Source organism: Mangifera indica, chromosome 20 (genome assembly GCF_011075055.1).
Source record: "Mangifera indica cultivar Alphonso chromosome 20, CATAS_Mindica_2.1, whole genome shotgun sequence".
Taxonomy (NCBI): Eukaryota; Viridiplantae; Streptophyta; class Magnoliopsida; order Sapindales; family Anacardiaceae; genus Mangifera; species Mangifera indica.
The window spans coordinates 11,583,244-11,602,429 of record NC_058156.1 but is presented as its reverse complement, the minus strand read 5'-3'; the positions used below and the strand labels follow the sequence as shown (position 1 = coordinate 11,602,429).

The window sequence follows — 19,186 nt, the reverse complement described above, 5'->3', positions numbered from 1 at the left end:
GTTCCATGAGACATCCTTCAGTTGTAATTTGTAAAACATCATATAAATCTTCATTCAGAAGTAAATTATGATGTAATACTTCAATTGAACTGCATGTATACTGTCGATGGGACTCCAATTAGAGCTGGTTTAGTTAGAAAATATTTTATTATCAAAAACTAAAAGATTATTATAAAAATAAATTACTTTAGATGTTAATGAAGATAAATTAATAATATGTTTTTGTAATGAATATTTATAAATAATTATCTAACATATTAAATATAAATAATATAAATATAAGTAATAAAAAATATAAAAATTTATTATACCAAATGCACACTTGGGGGTTTTTGCAAACAAGGGAAAAATGTAGCGGTTTATCAAAGTGTCAAGCCATGTCAATTCGTGGCTCAGTGTGGAATGTTGATGATCGGGCTACACAAGGATGGAAAACAAAGACAAATCGGAGCCACTTCCCATTTGTTGGAACCTTTCGATCGTTTGAAATAGTTTTTACTGTTATAGTGCACAGAAACAAAAGAAAAATACAGTAAAAGAATGCTGTTAAATAAAGACATGACTAACAACTCTTGACATCAGATTATAAGCTGTCAAAAAAGAAACAACTAACTTCCTAAAAGCTTTACCTTTTCTCTGCAGATTCATTCTTCATTTGCAACATAACAACATTATCTACGGTCCACCTCAGCTCATGTTCTGACCCTGTTGACAGCTTCACACATCAGCAGCCTATGTCAGTATAGTGCAGCGGCTTCTGAGGCATTTTGATGCAGATGTTGCAATTAATCAAGATTATATTATTATTTTTCAGACTCAAAATCCTTGTCTTTATTATTAAAATGCTTTTCGTATATTTTTGCTTCTTTTTTTTTTTTCTGCGCAAAAGAACAATAGTTTTGGTCGAAAGCTGATGACGTGGAAACCAAATGAGGTGTAGCACGACAGTTCTGATGGGATAAGCCATCTTTTGAGAGAGCCGAATAGGCACCAGAGTCACCAACTCAACTGGGTTCGTAGAAGGCACTTGGTGAATAATTATTGTGTTGTAAGGATGCAACTCGCTTCAATAAATATAGCATTGCTCTTAATTGTTTTGAAAATGACGAAAAGAAGTTGGTAGGAAATTTAGGTGAAGCTACCACGAAATAAAAATGAGTTTTTATTTTATTGGAATTATTGGCATGGAAATTATTGGCATGGAAACCCCACCACCGTAGCTTCATGACCTCGCATTTATAACTTCCGCTCTCTATCGCCACTCCACCCTATCACACCTCATTCTTTATTGAATCAATTCAATTTAAATTTAATCCTCTTTAAGAGATAATACATAAAAGGGATAGTAGTTCCATGTGACAAACAATCCGTTTGAAAGAAATGGTCCAACAATTTGTTTGAAAGAAACCAACTTTTTTAAATCTGTTAAAGAAACAATATGTGATGAAATTTTATTTTATTTTTATTCAAAATTATTATTAAAAAATTTATATATTATTTATGTATTCATTTTATATGTTTAAAATATATATACATAATTTTATTATTAAAAAAAATAAATTGATAATAAGATGACAACATAAAAGTGACAATATGACTAGGGAGCATCGAAATTCATGGAAGATTGATCAAATAATAGCGACGATAGTCTTCTATGGTTCTGATATTCGGGAAAATAAGACGGAATCCTCTAGAAGCTGTTCAAAACATTGACCAAGACTCTCAGTTTCGATGTTTCTTCGTTCCTTCTTATCCAAAGAGAGGAATCTGTGGTGCTCATTTCTCCTGTCCTGTGCACAAGGCAAACAGTGACTCCTAATTTTCATCGTATAACTCAAACTACCATTGTTACTCCTGTAGTTGAAAGAAAATTTTCATCCAGAATATAATAGTCGTTTGGCCTTATTAATATCATTAGTTATATTATTTTAAATACTATATATTTTATTATATTCTGGATATCTTTCAGTTAGAGATACATACATGTATTAATATTTTAAAAGTAATATTATGTATATATACTTTAATTTAGATATATAATTAATATATTATTATGTGATTAAATATTATTTTATCTTTAATTCAAAATTATTTAAAAAATTTTACTATAATAAAATTCATTAGAATGAATATTAAAAAAATTAAATCATCATATTTAAGTTTCATAAAAAAATAATTATTTTTTTAATTAATAGATAATAAAATTATTTTTTATAAACTGTAAGATATTATTTCTCCTAATTTTCATCTTATAACTCAAACTACCATTGTTACTCCTGTAGTTGAAAGAAAATTTGCAAAAAGATTTCTTTAAACACCCACACAGACATGGATGAGAAATTGCAGAATGCTGCCATGGAAGGAGATGTGGAAGCATTATTTTCAATACTTGAAGAGGATCCTGATACGAACCTTAGGAGAACCACACCTCAAAAGCTAGCTATTGAGATGGGAGAGCCCAAGGCCATATAAACCCCACATTAGTTGCCCATACTTTCCAATGTGGGATTCAAGTCCCATACCTTGCATTTAGGATCGTAACATACCACCACGCTCCGCAGCCCCGGCGCCCACGCGGGCTGGCTGTGCGCTAGCTCCCTACTAGCCCCGGGCGAACACTGCAATGCCGGCGTCACCACCCGCGCCGCACGATTGCAACTGAGAGACATGGTGATGGCTCTGATACCAAATGATACGAACCTTAGGAGAACCACACCTCAAAAGCTAGCTATTGAGATGGGAGAGCCCAAGGCCATATAAACCCCACATTAGTTGCCCATACTTTCCAATGTGGGATTCAAGTCCCATACCTTGCATTTAGGATCGTAACATACCACCACGCTCCGCAGCCCCGGCGCCCACGCGGGCTGGCTGTGCGCTAGCTCCCTACTAGCCCCGGGCGAACACTGCAATGCCGGCGTCACCACCCGCGCCGCACGATTGCAACTGAGAGACATGGTGATGACTCTGATACCAAATGATACGAACCTTAGGAGAACCACACCTCAAAAGCTAGCTATTGAGATGGGAGAGCCCAAGGCCATATAAACCCCACATTAGTTGCCCATACTTTCCAATGTGGGATTCAAGTCCCATACCTTGCATTTAGGATCGTAACAGATCCCAACGTTTTAGAGCGTATTGATCAAGTATCATTTGTGACTACTCCCTTGCATACAGCTGCAAGGGAGGGAAAGATCCATTTCGCCAAGGAGATACTAAACTTAAAGCCTTCATTCGCTTGGAAGCGAGACCATCTTGGGCGTAGCCCCCTCCACTTGGCTTTGGAGGGAAAACACCAGCAGAAAGAGCTTAGTCCCCGTGATTTGGATTTGGAAGAGAAGTACCAGGAACTTGTAACATGGTTGATAAAACATGACAGTGAGGTTGTCCGTGTTAAAGCAAAGGGGATGGTTACTCCTCTGCACTATGCAGCTCAACTAGACGATGAATCCAGTGTGGCCGACTTTTTGTATGTTTGTCCATTATCAATCGAAGACTTGACTGTTAAATCTGAAACTGTTGTACATGTGGCTGTAAAAAAGGGGAGTTTGAAAGCCTTTAAAGTCTTGTTAGGATGGCTTCGACGCTTCAACAAAGAGGAGATCCTGAAGTGGAAGGACGAGGAAGGAAACAATCCATTGCATACTGCAGTGTCTGCAGATCAACCTGAGGTGAGCATCCGATTTGCCTTGTCATTTTCTTTATATAAGCTTCTAATATTTCATTTTCTCCTCAATTATGAAGATGGTGAAGCTGTTGATTGGATATCTGAAAGTGAATATAAAGAACAGTAAAGGTTTGACAGCTTTGGACATCTTCTACCTTCGCCAATGTCAAGGTTTGGTAGATGCAGCTGTTGGTAACATTCTACTTGCTGCTAAAGCTGAAACTGCATCTCAACTCCATCTTCCGTCTTTAAGAGATTCGAAAAAAACTTTACTAGCCGAGTACTTTTCTGGTGGCTTAACGTGTTCAGAAAAAATTCTGAAAGGATTCTCGCAGGGTTACCAAAGAGTTGATCAAGTTCCTCTTGAAGTCCGGAACGTACTGCTTGTGGTGGCTATATTGATAGCCACAGCCACCTATCAAGCAGCATTAAGCCCCCCCGGAGGATATTGGCAAGATGACGGCAATCTGCAGCCTGCAGCCAACAACACTGGTATCAGTAACACCACCAGCACCATCTTTAATACAGAACAACATGCTGCAGGGAAGATGATTCGGCAGTCTTTCCGACAATTTTCATTTTTTACATTTAATTCTTTGGCCTTTTTTACGTCTTTGCGCATTATTTCCATTCTTGTAGCTGACCTCCCATTGTTCAATTTCAGTTTCCTTATGACAAATTGGATGGAAGCTTCTTATTTGTTTTCTATTCTTGAAACTATAGGCGACAGCGCAGCCTTGTTTCTCTTTTTTCTGTTTGTATGTTGGCAGGCAACATATTGGATCCCAGTTTTCTTAACTGGCCAACATTCGGAGCTCACACGGCATGGCCGCCGGAAGAACCTGCGTTTGGGAAGCTTTGAACAACCGAAGATGGGAAATCAGCTGTAAATAGTAATAGTGAATTTATGTTTTGTAATTGCTTGTAATGTTACAACAACTCTCTGAATATATTTGATGAACTTATCTCTTTCACCATTCAAATGGGATCTCAACTCCCAACTATGCACATAAATATTTTAAGTTTTCAGATATTTGAAATATTACAGTAATAAATTTTTGGGAAATTATTAAAAATAGACAAAAGTAAAGGGGCTTAAGCGAAAATACCCAAAAAATACATATTTAAGCAAAAATACCCAACATTTGTGAAATGTCTAAACTACCCCTATATATAAACAAGCCAAAATTTCATAATTCCCACTGTTAAATGCCCATAATCACTGTGCAAATCCAAAAAAAATAGACTTTTCTCCCACTGTGAACCGGCGTCCCACTGTGAAGCCATTTCCTACGATTTTCTTGCTCTCCGGCGACCGAAAATGGTCAAGAAGGTTAGTATATCTTCCGTGATCTTGTTTGAATCAACTTATTGTCCATATTATTGAGATTTGAGTGAGAATTTGCGGTTTGAAATATTAGGGTTTGCGGTTTGAACAATGCTTAATATGTGTTGATTTTTGGCTGTTTTTGTTAAATTGGTTGAGGGGTTTTGTGTTAAAGCATATCTAGATTCGATTTATGTTGAAATTGGAGGTCGAAATGAGCAATTTTTGGCCGAAAATCGCATCGGTGTTCATCGGCAGTGCGACAGTGGAACAGTGTTTTCCACCGTCGCAGAAGAACAACCCACTGTGATAGTGGTTAGGGGGGTTAAGTGGCTTTTTAAAAATATTAGGGATCTGGTGGTTATTTTTAGTCCACTGCAGGCGTTTCTGAAATTTGCCATATCACAGTGGATTGGGGGGAAAATTAACAATTTTGAAACTGCAGGGGCGGTAGAACTTCGAGAATTACTGAGGGGCAAGGGATAAATATTGGACCTGTTTGTAATAGATATTTTTTCAGGGGGTAAATTGATATTTTTCACATCTAGGGTTTCTGGACGCGTAGTTTTCGAATTTTATATCCGTTTTTTCTATTTTAAGATTTTTCAATATGTAGTTTTAGAATTTTAGATTAAGTTTCTCGATTTTTGTGCCTCTTGGACACATTTTACGATATAATGACTTCGTATTTTTAAAATTTCCGAAAAATTTTTCGATTGTTGCCGTTCTAGGGTTTTTCAACCTTTAGAATTCGAATTTCAGTTCCGTTTTTTCGAATTTTATCATTTTACGATATATCGATTCGTATTTTTCAAATTTCTGAAAAATTTCTCGATTGTTGTCATTCTAAGGTTTTTCAACCTTTAGAATTCGAATTTCAGTTCCGTTTTTTCGAATTTTACCGTTTTACGATATATCGATACGTATTTTTCAGATTTCTGAAAAATTTATAGATTGTTGCCATTATAGGGTTTTTCAACCTTTAGAATTCGAATTTCAGTTTCGTTTTTTCGAATGTTACCGTTTTACGATATATCGATTCGTATTTTTCAGATTTCTAAAAAATTTATGGATTGTTGCCATTATAGGGTTTTTCAACCTTTAGAATTCGAATTTCAGTTCCGTTTTTTCGAATGTTACCGTTTTACTATATATCGATTCGTATTTTTCAGATTTTTGAAAAATTTCTGGATTGTTGCCATTCTAGGGTTTTTCAACCTTTAGAATTCGAATTTCAGTTCCGTTTTTTTAAAATTTTATCATTTTACGATATATCGACTCGTATTTTTCAGATTTCTAAATAATTTCTCGATTGTTGTCATTCTAAGGTTTTTCAACCTTTAGAATTCGAATTTCAGTTCTGTTTTTTCAAATTTTATCGTTTTACGATATATCGATTCGTATTTTTCAGATTTCTGAAGAATTTCTCGATTGTTGCCATTATAGGGTTTTTCAATCTTTAGAATTCGAATTTCAGTTTCGTTTTTTTGAATTTCATCGTTTAACGATATATCGACTTGTACTTTTCAGATTTTCGAAGAATTTCTCGATTGTTGCCATTTTAGGGTTTTTCAACTTTTAAAATTCGAATTTCAGTTCTTTTTTTTTGAATTTCACCGTTTTACAATCTTGAAATCTTATTTTTAAAATTTTTCAATCGCCTCTTTTATTGTTTTGTATTTTTTTCTTTTTATGATTTTCCATGAAGACATTTGTTTATATATTTGCTATTTATGAATGGCTAATGAATTTTGTAAATTTTCGCAGGATATTTCTCGCAAAAGAAGACGTGTTGAAAGCGAGCTGCGAATCCCCGATGAGTCCAGACACTTCCGGACAGATCTGATATGTCGTGCACAACGCACAACATTATCTAGGATTATGTCTATACTGACCCCGGAGCAGTTACGACTATTCAAGAGGACATGTTTCGGGTATCTTCTTCGTTTACCCGAGACCAAATTCTCTGGTATATTAGTTCATTCATTTATACTACGACAACTACATCGATTCTCTGCCAGAGATGAGTTTTGGTTTTGGATTAGCGGGGTTGATGTTCGTTTTAGCCCGTTTGAGTTTGCTTTGGTGACGGGTCTTTCGTTTAGTCGACGCATTGATATTTCTTCATATATTCCTCGCTCCTCCAGTCATAGGATCAGAGATACGTACTTTCGAGGTTGTCCGAAGGTACAGTATCATGACTTAGAGCGTGTTTTCTTATCGAGGCCGTGGGGGGATGACGACATTGATGCAATAAAGATGGCCTTATTGTATGTTCTTCACATAGTTTTGTTAGGGAATGATCGACGAAAGAAGGTGTCTTTAGAGTATTTATAGTTGGTCGATCATCTGGATGGGTTTAATTCCTATCCTTGGGGTTTTCAGGCAACATATTGTATCCCATTGGTCTTAGTTGACAAAAATTCGAAGCTCACACAGCATGGCCGCCGGAAAAACCTACGTTTGGGAAGCTTTGAACAACCGAAGATGGGAAATCAGCTGTAAATAGTAATAGTGAATTTATAGAGTGCTTCTGCCACTTGTTTATGTTTTGTAATTGCTTGTAATGTTACAACAACTCTCTGGATATATTTAATGGACTCGTCTCTTTCACCATTCAAATGGGATCTCAACTCCCAACTATGCGCATAAATATTTCAAGTTTTTAGATATTTGACATGTTACAGTAATAAATTTTAAGACAAGGGAGTTAAAATGTTTATTACCTATGTATATACGATCGTCTTTTGACGATTCATTAGTGTATGTGTTTAAAGGTGTTATGGTCATTTAATGACGGTTTTTAAGTGTTCCGGTTCTGGAAGATCAGGGTATTTGCCCATTCTCCGTCGAATTAGCCGGTCCGGTTTGCAAATTGGCAGGAAGCGAGTGGGGATTACGCTGGTTTATGGGCGCGTGCAGAGTAGAAAAATTTGTGAGTGCAGTTAGAAAAAGAAAGGTCACTGGGAAGAAATCAGAAGTAACTCTGCAGCAGGCAAGCGATGGAATCTACGATTTCAAATACGATAATTCCCACCGTGCCAGTAACAGTACCTCCTTGCCGATTATTGAAAATATTCTGTTACACCGTTAATAGAAAAATTAATATTTAAATATATATAATTTTATTGTTATTAAAATAATAACTCAAATATTATTCACATGACTAATCTATCATACCAATATCTAATAACTCAATCTTAAAATATCACAGCTGTATATAACTAACGGTAAATCGAGTCCACGTTAACTTTAAATAACAATTGAATGAGATCATTATACTAAAGTTTAAACTTGGTTAGAAAAAATCAATTTAATTTTAAATTTGATTTAAATCAATTCAAACTTAAATATTTAGATTAATTTAAAGTTAACTCGTATTATAAAAATGTAATTAATTTTTCAATTAAACTTGGCTCATTCAATTGCAATTTAAATTTAAGGTTGAATAGTTTAAATCAAATCCAAACCTATATAAAACAACAATATTACTACATGTCAAATAATCTAATAGTCAACATATCGTTAACTATATATAATTACAATTAGATTTAACTAGATTTGATTTGAACCGAATCAAAACAACACCCAATCAGAAAGATCAATTAGCTAAAACTTTATTTGGTAAAGTGCAGCAACATTTTTGTTTGGAGGGCAACAATTCTAGAGAAGTTGTTTCTAGTTGGTATTACAACATGATTTATGTACGCTCATCGTGCTCGTACACTGGCCACTTAGCAATGTTACTTGCAACTTGTTTTGAGATATGTCATTATTTGGTTAAAATTTTATTTTTGATTTAAAATTATTCATAATCATCGTTTAATTGAGTTCAATTATGAATCGGTACTATTTAATAATTAGTATAAGTTTGAACATTTGTTTGAATCATACCGATCATCAAATTCTGAGCAAACTGATTTAATTGACTGGTATAAGAATATAAAGCATGGATAATGCTTAGACGTGGTGGAAAATAATACAATAATGTTAAAAAAATAGGTTAATTGTAAAATATTATATTTATCCATAATTCTAACGATAATATTACATAATTCACTTTAATATTTGTCATATAAAAAAAATCCATCAGATAAGTATTATTGCAGTTTCCCTTGAAGAAAAATATTATAAGAAATGTTATTTATATCTAGTTTTGAATATTTAATTAGATATTCAAATAATATGTGATCATGTGATTTGATAATTTTGAATTAAAAATAAAATAACATCTAAATTTCATGATAATACATTATATGAATACTCAATTAAAAAGTTAAAACTACGTGTAATGTGTATAATTTAAGGTGACTGAGTTGAAGTTCCATTGTAATTTATAATGGTAACCAAATGAGACTAGCTAATCAAATTGATTAGACTGTCACCCGCAAACAAAAATAGTTGTGGTTCACTTGAAAACTAGTTCTTGAGTTAAACCTGCGTAAATTAATTTGAATCAAATTAAATTAAGTGGTTGCAACGGATATACCTGAAAAAAATAAGGGGGGGGGGGGGGGGGGGGGGGGGGGGGGGGGGGGGGGGGGGGGGTGGGGGGGTTTGATCACATCAATATTAAAAATTCAATTTTTTTAAATTTAATTTTTAAGACTTAAGTCCAAATTTTATCTATCATTTTATTAATACATTACATTATTTTGATATTAAAATAATTTAGAAAATAAATTTAATAATAAATTATTTAAAATATTATTTTTAATAATTAAACAATCTGATGACCAATCAAATATTAAAAATCAATTTTGTGCTCCATCTTTTCTCAAATGAAAAAAGGTGACTTTCTGATAAGAATAAAAATAAGGATAGTAACGAAGATGATTTAAATTTTTGTCAGTGGAGATAAAAATGAAAATATTTTTGATATATAATAAATATTATAAATATTTATTATAAATATATTATAACGTATAATAAATATTTTAATATTTTTCTAATGGAAATGAGGAGGAGAAGGAGAGAAAATTTTTTCCTAGAGGGAAGGGGATGGAGGATTCTTGTTATCCCTATGTTGAGGATGCCATCTCTAATTCCATTGTGTTAAGTTGTTGGATGGTCTACTTCCATGCTTATTTTTGGAGCTCCTTCATTTACTGCCTTGAAAAAAAGGAGATGATTTTTAAATTTCTTTTTGTCTTGTCACTTTTAACCTTGAATTGTTTGACTATTTTTAAATTGTTATGAACCGACAAAAGGAAGTTCTTAGGAAATTTCGTGAGGCTACCATGAAATAAAATTAAGTTTCCCTTTTTTGAAAACGCGTCATTAACAGCTTCCTTATTGCAGTGAAGTCTTAAGAATCAAGATACAAGTTTTATGTTTTTTTCTCTGAAATAGTTGGCATGGAAGCCCCACCACCATATTTTCATGACCTCACGTTCACAATTTCTGCTCTCGATTGCCACTCCACTTTATCGTACCTCTTTTCTTATCGAACTGATTCAGTTTGAATCAAACTCTTAACTTAATTAAAGGAATTACATATAAGGATTATTATTTATTATGTGTGATTTTAAGATTTAAAATTTAGAGTTCGTGTGAGCCTAGGCAAAATTGCTTGCAAAATTGAAGGTAATGATACTGAAGAATGATTCGTTCACAAGCATCTATCATCTAGGGTTTTACTAATCTTGACAGTATGAGTTGAGAGCCTCGAAATTCCTGGATGATGGACCATATAATTGGACGTTAGTCTTCCATGGCTATGATATTTGGGAAATGAGAAAGGAAAACTCCAGAAGCTGTCCAAAACATTGACCAAGACTCACTGTTTCGGTGCTTCTTCGTTGCTTCCTATCCAAAAAGAGGAATCTAAGGTGCTCATTTCTCCTGTCCTGTGCACAAGGCAAACAGTGACTCCTAATTTTCATTCTTATTACCCAAACTACCATTGTTACTCTTGTAGTTGAAAGAAAATTTGTAAAAGATTTCTTTAAACACCCACACAGACATGGATGAGAGGTTGCAGAATGCTGCCATGGAAGGAAATGTGGATGCATTATATTTAGTGGTTGCAGAGGATCCTTATGTTTTGGAGCGTATTGATCAAGTACCATTTGTGACTACTCCCTTACACACAGCTGCAAGGGAGGGAATGACCTATTTTGCCAAGGAAATACTAAACTTAAGGCCTTCATTTGCTTGGAAGCGAGATCATATTGGGCGTAGCCCTCTCCATTTGGCTTTGGAGGGGAAGCACTTGCAGGAACGGCTTAGTCCTCATGATTTGAATTTGGAGGGGAAGTACCAGGAAGTTGTTACGTGGTTGATAAAACATGACAGTGGGCTTGTCCATGTTAAAGCAAGGGGGATGGTTACTCCTTTGCATTATGCAGCTCAACTAGACGATGAATCCAATTTGACAGACTTTTTGTATGTTTGTCCATTATCAGTCGAAGATTTGACTGTTAGATCTGAAACTGCTGTCCATCTCGCCCTCATAAACGGGAGTTTGAAAGCCTTTAAAGTCCTGTTAGGATGGCTCCAATACGTCAACAAAGAGGAGATCCTGAACTGGGAGGATGAAGAAGGAAACAATGCATTGCATACTGCAGTTTCTGCAAATCAACCAGAGGTAAGCATCCCAGATGTTTTTTACTGCTAGCTCAGTTTGCCTTGCAATTTTCTTTGCATAAGCTTCTAATATTTCATTATCTGGTCAATAATAAAGGCGGTGAAACTGTTGATTGGATGTATGAAAGTGAATAAAAAGAACGGTAAAGGTTTAACAGCTTTGGACATCTTCAATGATCGCCAAGGTCAAGATTTGGTAGATGCAGCAGTTGGGGACATTCTACTTGCTGCTAAAGCTAAAAGTGCATCTCAACTCCATTGTCCGTCTTTAAGAGGTTCAGAAGAAGCTTCACTATTTGAGAACTCTTCCAGGGGCTTATCATTTTCTGCAAGAATTCTGAAAAGCTTTGGTCTGGGTTACCGAAGCGTTGATAAAGTTCCACTTGAAGTCCGAAATGTTCTACTTGTGGTGGCTATATTGATAGCCACAGCCACCTATCAAGCTGCATTAAGCCCTCGTGGAGGATTTTGGCAAGAGGACAGCAATCTGCAGCCTCCAGCCACCATCAGCGCTATCAGTAACACGACGGCCAGTACCATCTATAATACAAAGCCTTTTGATCACCTTGCAGGGAACATGATTCTGGGGTCTTTAGGCCAATTATTATTTTTGACATTTAATTCTTCAGCCTTTTTTACGTCTTTGTGCTTAATTGCCACCCTCGTGACTGGGCTCCCATTTTACAGAATCATTATCCGATTGATATCTTTGATGGTATTTTCGTATTATGTTTCTATTCTTGAAACTTTTGACTACAACGAAAGGACCTCTGTAGGGCCTTTGCTTCTCATTTTTCTGCTTGTAAGTTTTCTTGCAGCATATTATATTACAGTATTTTTAAATTACCAACAACTGAAGCTCACATGGCATGGCCGCCGGAGGAACCTATGTCTGGGAAGCTTTGAACAACCCAAGATGTGAATTCAGCTAGTGAATTTATTTTTCTGTGTCGCTTGTTTATGTTTTGTTTTTGGAGTAAGCATTGTTTGAAATGTTACATCTGCTCCGAAAAAACCTAATAAAGGTGTTTCTTTCACTTTTGCAAATGATAATAGAGGGCTGTCAAAGTCGCCAATCCCAGCTTGCTTTGGCCCTGCAATTTTGAAAAAGCCTCTGTTGGCTCGGAATTGATCAAAGCGAACTGTGTCAGGCCTACAAGCTTGGTAGGCTGTGTTAGGCTTGCAAGCTTAACGGGTAAAACCTGTGGGTGGGTTTTTTAAAAATATTAATAAATTATATTTTTAAAAATTAATTAAATATTAATAAATATTATAAATTATAATTGAATAGGTTGACCCATAAAAAGACAGCCTACAAATGTATTTTATAATATTATAAAAAATATTATCATATCAATTCTTTTCCAAAACACATAATTATGATTGGGATCTGGTTTTTTTATTTTACCTGAATTAGAGTGTGGTTCATCGAATTGAACGTGACAAAATGGAGGTGGACATATCAACAAACCAATCAAATGATCTTCAAAAATATATGAATTCTTTTATTGATTCTAAAATACAAGACATCTTAGATATCTTTACAAAAGACTATTAAATCTCAACCATTGATTGATCAAACTAGAAACAACAAATTGTAACAAAACTCACCATTGGATTAAAGAGAATAGAAACCAAAACACTAAGAACGCCATGAAGAAGATTATGGAAGATAACAGAGAGTTTGTCAAGTGTATACAACAACCTTTACAATATTGGTTGGATGCGTGAAGGAGTGAAACTGAGATTAGAATTAATCCCTGAAAAAAACAAGTATATGATTGTTAAGTGATATGCTCTTGTTTCTCTTGTTTCTTGTTAATGTGGTCAAGTTCAATGAAGATAGTTTTAAGTTCCTCAAGTTTCATTTAGAATTGACAATTTGATCTATTAAATTGGATCTGTGGCCCATCCTTCCTAATTCTTCAATAGGAATGAGGATGAGACAAGGATGAAAATGACTAAAATTCTGTAATCAAGGACTATAATAGAAATATCTCTTACTCATCCTCTCTTTAATTTGTCTCTTATTCTACATACCTTTTGAATTATTATAAATATATGTTAACACATAATAAAATTTTAATTTTTTTTAATCGAGATAAAGAAGGAGAAGGAGAGAGAATTTTTTTCTTAGGGGGAAAGGGATGGAGATCCCTTATTATCTCTATGTTGAGGATGCCATCTCTAATTCCATTGTGTTAAGTTGCTGGATGGTCTACTTTTATGCTTATTTTGGAGCTCTTTCATTTTACTGCCTTGAAGAACAAGGAGATAACTTTCAAATTTCTTTCTGTCTTGTCACTTTTAGACTTGAACTGTTTTGGATTGTTTGACTATTTTTTAATTGTTATGAACCGACAAAAGGACCAAGATACAACTTCCTTATTGCAGTGAAGTCTTAAGGATTAAGATACAAGTTTTATGTTTTTTTCTCTGAAATTATTGGCATGGAGGCCCCACCACCGTATTTTCATGACCTCATGTTCACAATTTCCACTCCACCTTATCATACCTCCTTTTTTATCCAACCAAACCAATTTATTTTGAACCAAACCTTTAATTTCATTAGAGGTAATATCTATAAGGGATATTTTTTATTAGGTGTGATTTTAAGATTTAGGATTTAAAGTACAAAGTGGTATCACGCATAAGGGATAGTTATTTCGCGTGAGCCTAGGCAAAATTGCCTGCAAAATTGAAGGGAATGATACTGAAGAATGATTCGTTCACAAATCTTGACAGTATGAGTTGAGAGCCTCGAAATTCCTGGATGATGGACCATATAATTGGGACGTTAGTCTTCCATGGCTATGATATTTGGGAAAATGAGAAAGGAATACTCTAGAAGCTGTCCAAAACATTGACCAAGACTCACTGTTTTGATGCTTCTTCGTTGCTTCTTATCCAAAGATAGGAATCTGTGTGGTGCTTATTTCTCCTTTCTTGTGCACAAGGCAAACAGTGACTCCTAATTTTCATTCTTATAACCCAAACTACCATTGTTACTCCTGTAGTTGAAAGAAAATTTGCAAAAGATTTCTTTAAACACCCACACAGACATGGATGAGAGGTTGCAGAATGTTGCCATGGAAGGAAATGTGGATGCATTATATTCAGCACTTGCCGAGGATCCTTATGTTTTAGAACGTATTGATCAAGTACCATTTGTGACTACCCCCTTGCACACAGCTGCAAGGGAGCGAAAGATCCATTTCGCCAAGGAGATACTAAACTTAAAGCCTTCATTTGCTTGGAAGCGAGACCGTCTTGGGCGCAGTCCCCTCCACTTGGCTTTGGAGGGGAAGCACCTGCAGGAAGGGCTTAGTCCCCGTGATTTAAATTTGGAGAAGTACCAGGAGCTTGTAACACGGTTGATAAAACATGACAGTGAGGTTGTCCGTGTTAAAGCAAAGGGGATGGTTACTCCTCTGCACTATGCAGCTCAACTAAACGATGAAACCAGTTTGGCTGACTTTTTGTATGTTTGTCCATTATCAATCGAAGAGTTGACTGTTAAATCTGAAACTGTTGTACATGTCGCTGTAAAAAACGGGAGTTTGAAAGCCTTTAAAGTTTTGTTAGGATGGCTTCGACGCTTCAACAAAGAGGAGATCCTGAAGTGGAAGGACGAGGAAGGAAACAATGCATTACATACTGCAGTATCTACAAATCAACCTCAGGTAAGCATACGATGTGCTTTTCACAGATAGCTCCTTTTGCCTTGTCATTTTCTTTACATAAGCTTCTAATAAATTTCCTTATCTCCTCAATTAAGAAGATGGTGAAGCTGTTGATTGGATATATGAAAGTGAATATAAAGAACAGTAAAGGTTTGACAGCTTTGGATATCTTCTATGATCGCCAAGGTTCGCTGGATGCAGCCGTTGGGGACATTCTACTTGCTGCTAAAGCTAAAAGAGCATTGGCGATCATAGAAGATATCCAAAGCTGTTATATGTTCCTTTATATATATGCATTTAGTTATTCTAGAATTATTTTATAATTGTCCACTCATTGAGTTTTTAACTCACTCTTATAGAAATTTCTCCTTCAGGATATCTCCAAGGTCGTGCCAAGCCGTGAATCCGCTCAAGGTTGTGCCACAATAGAACATCTTTCGTAGGTGTCATATTTGTTGTGTATATGGATCTTGTGAACTTATGCAAAAATTTAATGACTAGAGGCCTAACAAAAAAAAAAATCTTATTCTCATGTTTGAACGAAAATTAAGATGTATTTATATGTGTGTGTATTTGTTAGAATATTTGAGCAGCTTTACAGGATACGTCTCGACCTCCTAAGTCTCATAAGAGTGTTCAAACATTATGAGTTTAACAGGTCAAAATGGGTCCTGTCAATTTAAACTTAATTTAGTTCATATCCCTTTTGAGGTTAGATTAGATCGATACCATTCACTTGATATAAGTGATATAATTAAAAAAATGTGAGTGATATAATAAATTTTTACATGTATATTAAATTGAATTAATCCAACAGAAAACAAATTTCATTTAATAGCAAATTTGTCGCCCTACAAACATATTCAAATTTAATCACTATCTTAAAACAGATTAAAGCAATGGTGTACTTGACTAAAGAATTTTGTAAACCGAATAAATTAATGATTTTTTTTTTTTTTTTGGAAGTCTTATAGGCTAACAATAGAGTTGAGAACTGAAGATGCTGTTTCAGCTTTAGCACCAAGTAGAATGTCCCTAACCGCTGCATCTGGCGAACCTTGGCGATCATAGAAGATGTCCAAAGCTGTCAAATCTTTACTGTTCTTTTTACTCACTTTCATACATCCAATCAACAACTTCATCGCTTTTATTATTGAGGAGATAAGGAAATATCAGAAGCTTGTGTAAAGAAAATGACAAGGCAAAATGAGGCGCAAGGGGTGGATACAAACCAGGTTGAGTTCTAACAGTCTTTGGTTTGTGATTGTTAAACCAAATTTAAAATTGATTTGAGTTTGATTCAAATAAAAAATAATTTGATTCGATTTAGCTCAAATTTGACTTGTATTCATAGTTTAAATTTGATGTTCAAATTTGTGGTTCAAGTTTACAGCTCGTTGACAAAATAATGACTACGATAGTACATTTTGGAGTTCAAGAGGAATTTTATCAACGCTTTGGTATACCTGACCAGGGCTTTTCAGAATTTGGATTAGTCCCCGTGATTCGGATTTGGAGCAGAAGTACCAGGAACTTGTAACATGGTTGATAAAACATGACAATGAGGTTGTCCCTGCTAAAGCAAAGGGGATGGTTACTCCTTTGCACTATGCAGTTAAACTAGACGATGAATCCAGTTTGGCTGACTTTTTGTATGTTTGTCCATTATCAATCGAAGATTTGACTGTTAAATCTGAAACTGCTGTACATGTCACCCTCAAAAACGGGAGTTTAAAAGCCTTTAAAGTCCTGTTAGGATGGCTTCAATGCTTCAACAAAGAAGAGATTCTGAAGTGGGAGGACGAAGAAGGAAACAATGCATTGCATACTGCAGTATCTGCAAATCAACCTGAGGTAAGCATCCGATTTGCCTTTTCATTTTCTTTACAAAAAGCTTCTAATATTTCCTTCTCTCCTCAATTATGAAGATGGCGAAGCTGTTGATTGGATACATGAACGTGAATATAAAGAACAGAAAAGTTTTGACAGCTTTGGACATCTTCTACGATCGCCAAGGTCAAGGTTTGGTAGATGCAGCAGTTGGGGACATTCTACTTGCTGCTAAAGCTAAAAGTGCATCTCAACTCCATCATCCGTCTTTAAGAGATTCACGAAAAATTTCACTAGTTGAGTACTTTTCTGGGGGCTTGTCGTTTTCAGCAAGAATTGCGAAAAGATTTAGTCAGGGTTACAGAAGCTTTGATCTTGTGTTATTTACATTTGATACAAATAAATATACATTTGATATTTTATTATATGATTAAGTATTATTTTACCGTAAATTTAAAATTATTTAATCATTTAATATTATATATTAAATATATACTTATTTATAAACTTAAAATAAGTAAACATACTTTTATTATTGTTTTTGTTACAGTAATCTTTTTCATCCTTATAAAGCCACGCTTTTCTATCTTCAACCAAAATTCAAATGCTAGTTAAAAATGAGAGAAATGTTTCATTCAAGAAAAGTGTTGACTTAAGAACAAACTGCTTCTCTCTTTTGGTTCCAGATTTTTCTTCTTAAGATATCTTTAACTTTCTCACCACCAATTCTCCCCAGAAACCAATGGCTCCGAACCGAAATGCCATGTAGCAGGGCAGTTTTGGTGAGAAAAAACCATCTCTAAAAGAGCTGAGTAGGCAAGAGTTTATAGAAAGCTCTTGGTATATGATTATTGCAAGGATGTAGCTTACTATCCAATCATCTTAAAGCATGTGTCTTTAAAATATCACTCAATCTGACACAACATATGTGTTAGGACTAGTGAAATAAATGTGCATACATTTTGAAATAAATGTGCACTTGGTATATGATTATTGCAAGGTTGTAGCATAAACCAGTGAAATAAATGTGAAATAAAATATGGACTAGTGAAATAAATGTGCAATTGGACGATTTGAACATTGGACCTAATAAAAAATCGGATTTGACCTAATCAGCGTAAAAAAATTTAATTTTGTTAAATTGATTTTTAAGACTTAATTTTAAATTTTATCTATCAATTTTAATAATATATATAATCAAATTAAGGTTGTTTTGTTGTTAAAATAATTTACACTATATTTAAATGATAAATCATTTAAAATTATTTTAAATATTGTTTTTTAATCATTAAAAGATCATAACACTTTCATACATCCAATCAACAACTTTACCGCTTTTATTATTGAGGAGATAAGGAATTATCAGAAGCTTGTGTAAAGAAAATGACAAGGCAAAAGGAGGCACAAGGGGTGGATACCAACTAGGTTGAGTTCAAACACTCTTTGATTTGAATCTGATTCAAATAAAAAATGGTTAAGTTTGAGATTGTTAAACTAAATTTAAGATTAGTTTGAGTTTGATTCAAATAAAAAATAATTTAATTCAAATTTAACTTGAATTTATAATTTAAATTTATGATTCAAATTTCTTATTTATTGACAAAATGACAACATTTTACCCAAATAAACCCAAGGATACAACTAGTTTCTCAACCTTGATAACCTTTCTAATTAGCCCTAAAGTTGCCCACAACTAAACTGCATAAACTCAAATTTTCTTCTCCTCTCCCTTTTATAATTGTCCATTTCATAACTGCCCTTGAGTGTTTTAGAAATGGTCATCCATATTTTATAAGAGTAATGTTATGAGCTCATATTTTTTAGTATATAAGAGTAATGTGATTAGGTGTAACTTTTTTTTAAGTTTAAAGTCACTCAATTATATATTAATATATTATTTATATACCAAATTTTGTATAAAAAAATATGTGCTTATAATTATGCTTAGTAATTGATCATATTTATTTCAATAGTCCTAACACATTTACCAGATAAGAGTGATACTACAAATTCACATGTTTTAAGATGATTGAATTGGATAATAAGCTACGTCCTTACAATAATCATAGTGGAAATCACATCGTAATC

At 34.3% G+C, this 19,186-nt stretch overlaps 3 protein-coding genes across 6 annotated transcripts; all 3 read left to right on the top strand.

Annotated features, from left to right (window-relative positions):
• The first annotated feature begins 2,251 nt into the window (after nucleotides 1–2,251).
• On the top strand, nucleotides 2,252–17,518 carry LOC123204598 (ankyrin repeat-containing protein BDA1-like). 4 transcript variants are annotated; one of them, XR_006499584.1, is made up of 7 exons: nucleotides 2,252–2,398; nucleotides 3,121–3,375; nucleotides 14,970–15,268; nucleotides 15,643–15,682; nucleotides 16,235–16,503; nucleotides 16,662–17,122; nucleotides 17,197–17,518. XR_006499584.1 is itself a non-coding variant. In XM_044621349.1 (3 exons), exons 1-3 carry the CDS (start codon nucleotides 2,329–2,331, stop codon nucleotides 4,558–4,560), a joined length of 1,437 nt encoding a protein of 478 aa, XP_044477284.1. In that variant the 5' UTR covers nucleotides 2,269–2,328; the 3' UTR covers nucleotides 4,561–4,653. The 4 variants fall into 4 exon arrangements, 1 of the variants encoding a protein (XP_044477284.1); XR_006499583.1 differs by having other exon boundaries at nucleotides 16,655–17,122; XR_006499582.1 differs by having other exon boundaries at nucleotides 16,235–17,122.
• LOC123204597 (ankyrin repeat-containing protein BDA1-like) lies at nucleotides 10,711–12,638 on the top strand. The gene is made up of 2 exons (XM_044621348.1): nucleotides 10,711–11,586; nucleotides 11,683–12,638. Exons 1-2 carry the CDS (start codon nucleotides 10,963–10,965, stop codon nucleotides 12,505–12,507), a joined length of 1,449 nt encoding a protein of 482 aa, XP_044477283.1. The 5' UTR covers nucleotides 10,711–10,962; the 3' UTR covers nucleotides 12,508–12,638.
• LOC123204369 (ankyrin repeat-containing protein BDA1-like) lies at nucleotides 16,859–17,798 on the top strand. Its single transcript, XM_044620973.1, has 3 exons — nucleotides 16,859–17,122; nucleotides 17,197–17,455; nucleotides 17,785–17,798. Exons 1-3 carry the CDS (start codon nucleotides 16,859–16,861, stop codon nucleotides 17,796–17,798), a joined length of 537 nt encoding a protein of 178 aa, XP_044476908.1.
• Nucleotides 17,799–19,186: the final 1,388 nt, after the last annotated feature.

Bases quoted from the DNA above. Each gene is read 5' to 3' on its own strand.
- LOC123204597 (XM_044621348.1), top strand. From the start codon at position 10,963: ATGGATGAGAGGTTGCAGAATGCTGCCATGGAAGGAAATGTGGATGCA. The intron at 11,587-11,682 runs GTAAGCATCCCA...TCAATAATAAAG, and splicing joins TTTCTGCAAATCAACCAGAG to GCGGTGAAACTGTTGATTGG.
- LOC123204598 (XM_044621349.1), top strand. From the start codon at position 2,329: ATGGATGAGAAATTGCAGAATGCTGCCATGGAAGGAGATGTGGAAGCA. The intron at 2,399-3,120 runs ATCCTGATACGA...GGATCGTAACAG, and splicing joins ATTTTCAATACTTGAAGAGG to ATCCCAACGTTTTAGAGCGT. The intron at 3,675-3,747 runs GTGAGCATCCGA...TCAATTATGAAG, and splicing joins TGTCTGCAGATCAACCTGAG to ATGGTGAAGCTGTTGATTGG.
- LOC123204369 (XM_044620973.1), top strand. From the start codon at position 16,859: ATGGTTACTCCTTTGCACTATGCAGTTAAACTAGACGATGAATCCAGT. The intron at 17,123-17,196 runs GTAAGCATCCGA...TCAATTATGAAG, and splicing joins TATCTGCAAATCAACCTGAG to ATGGCGAAGCTGTTGATTGG.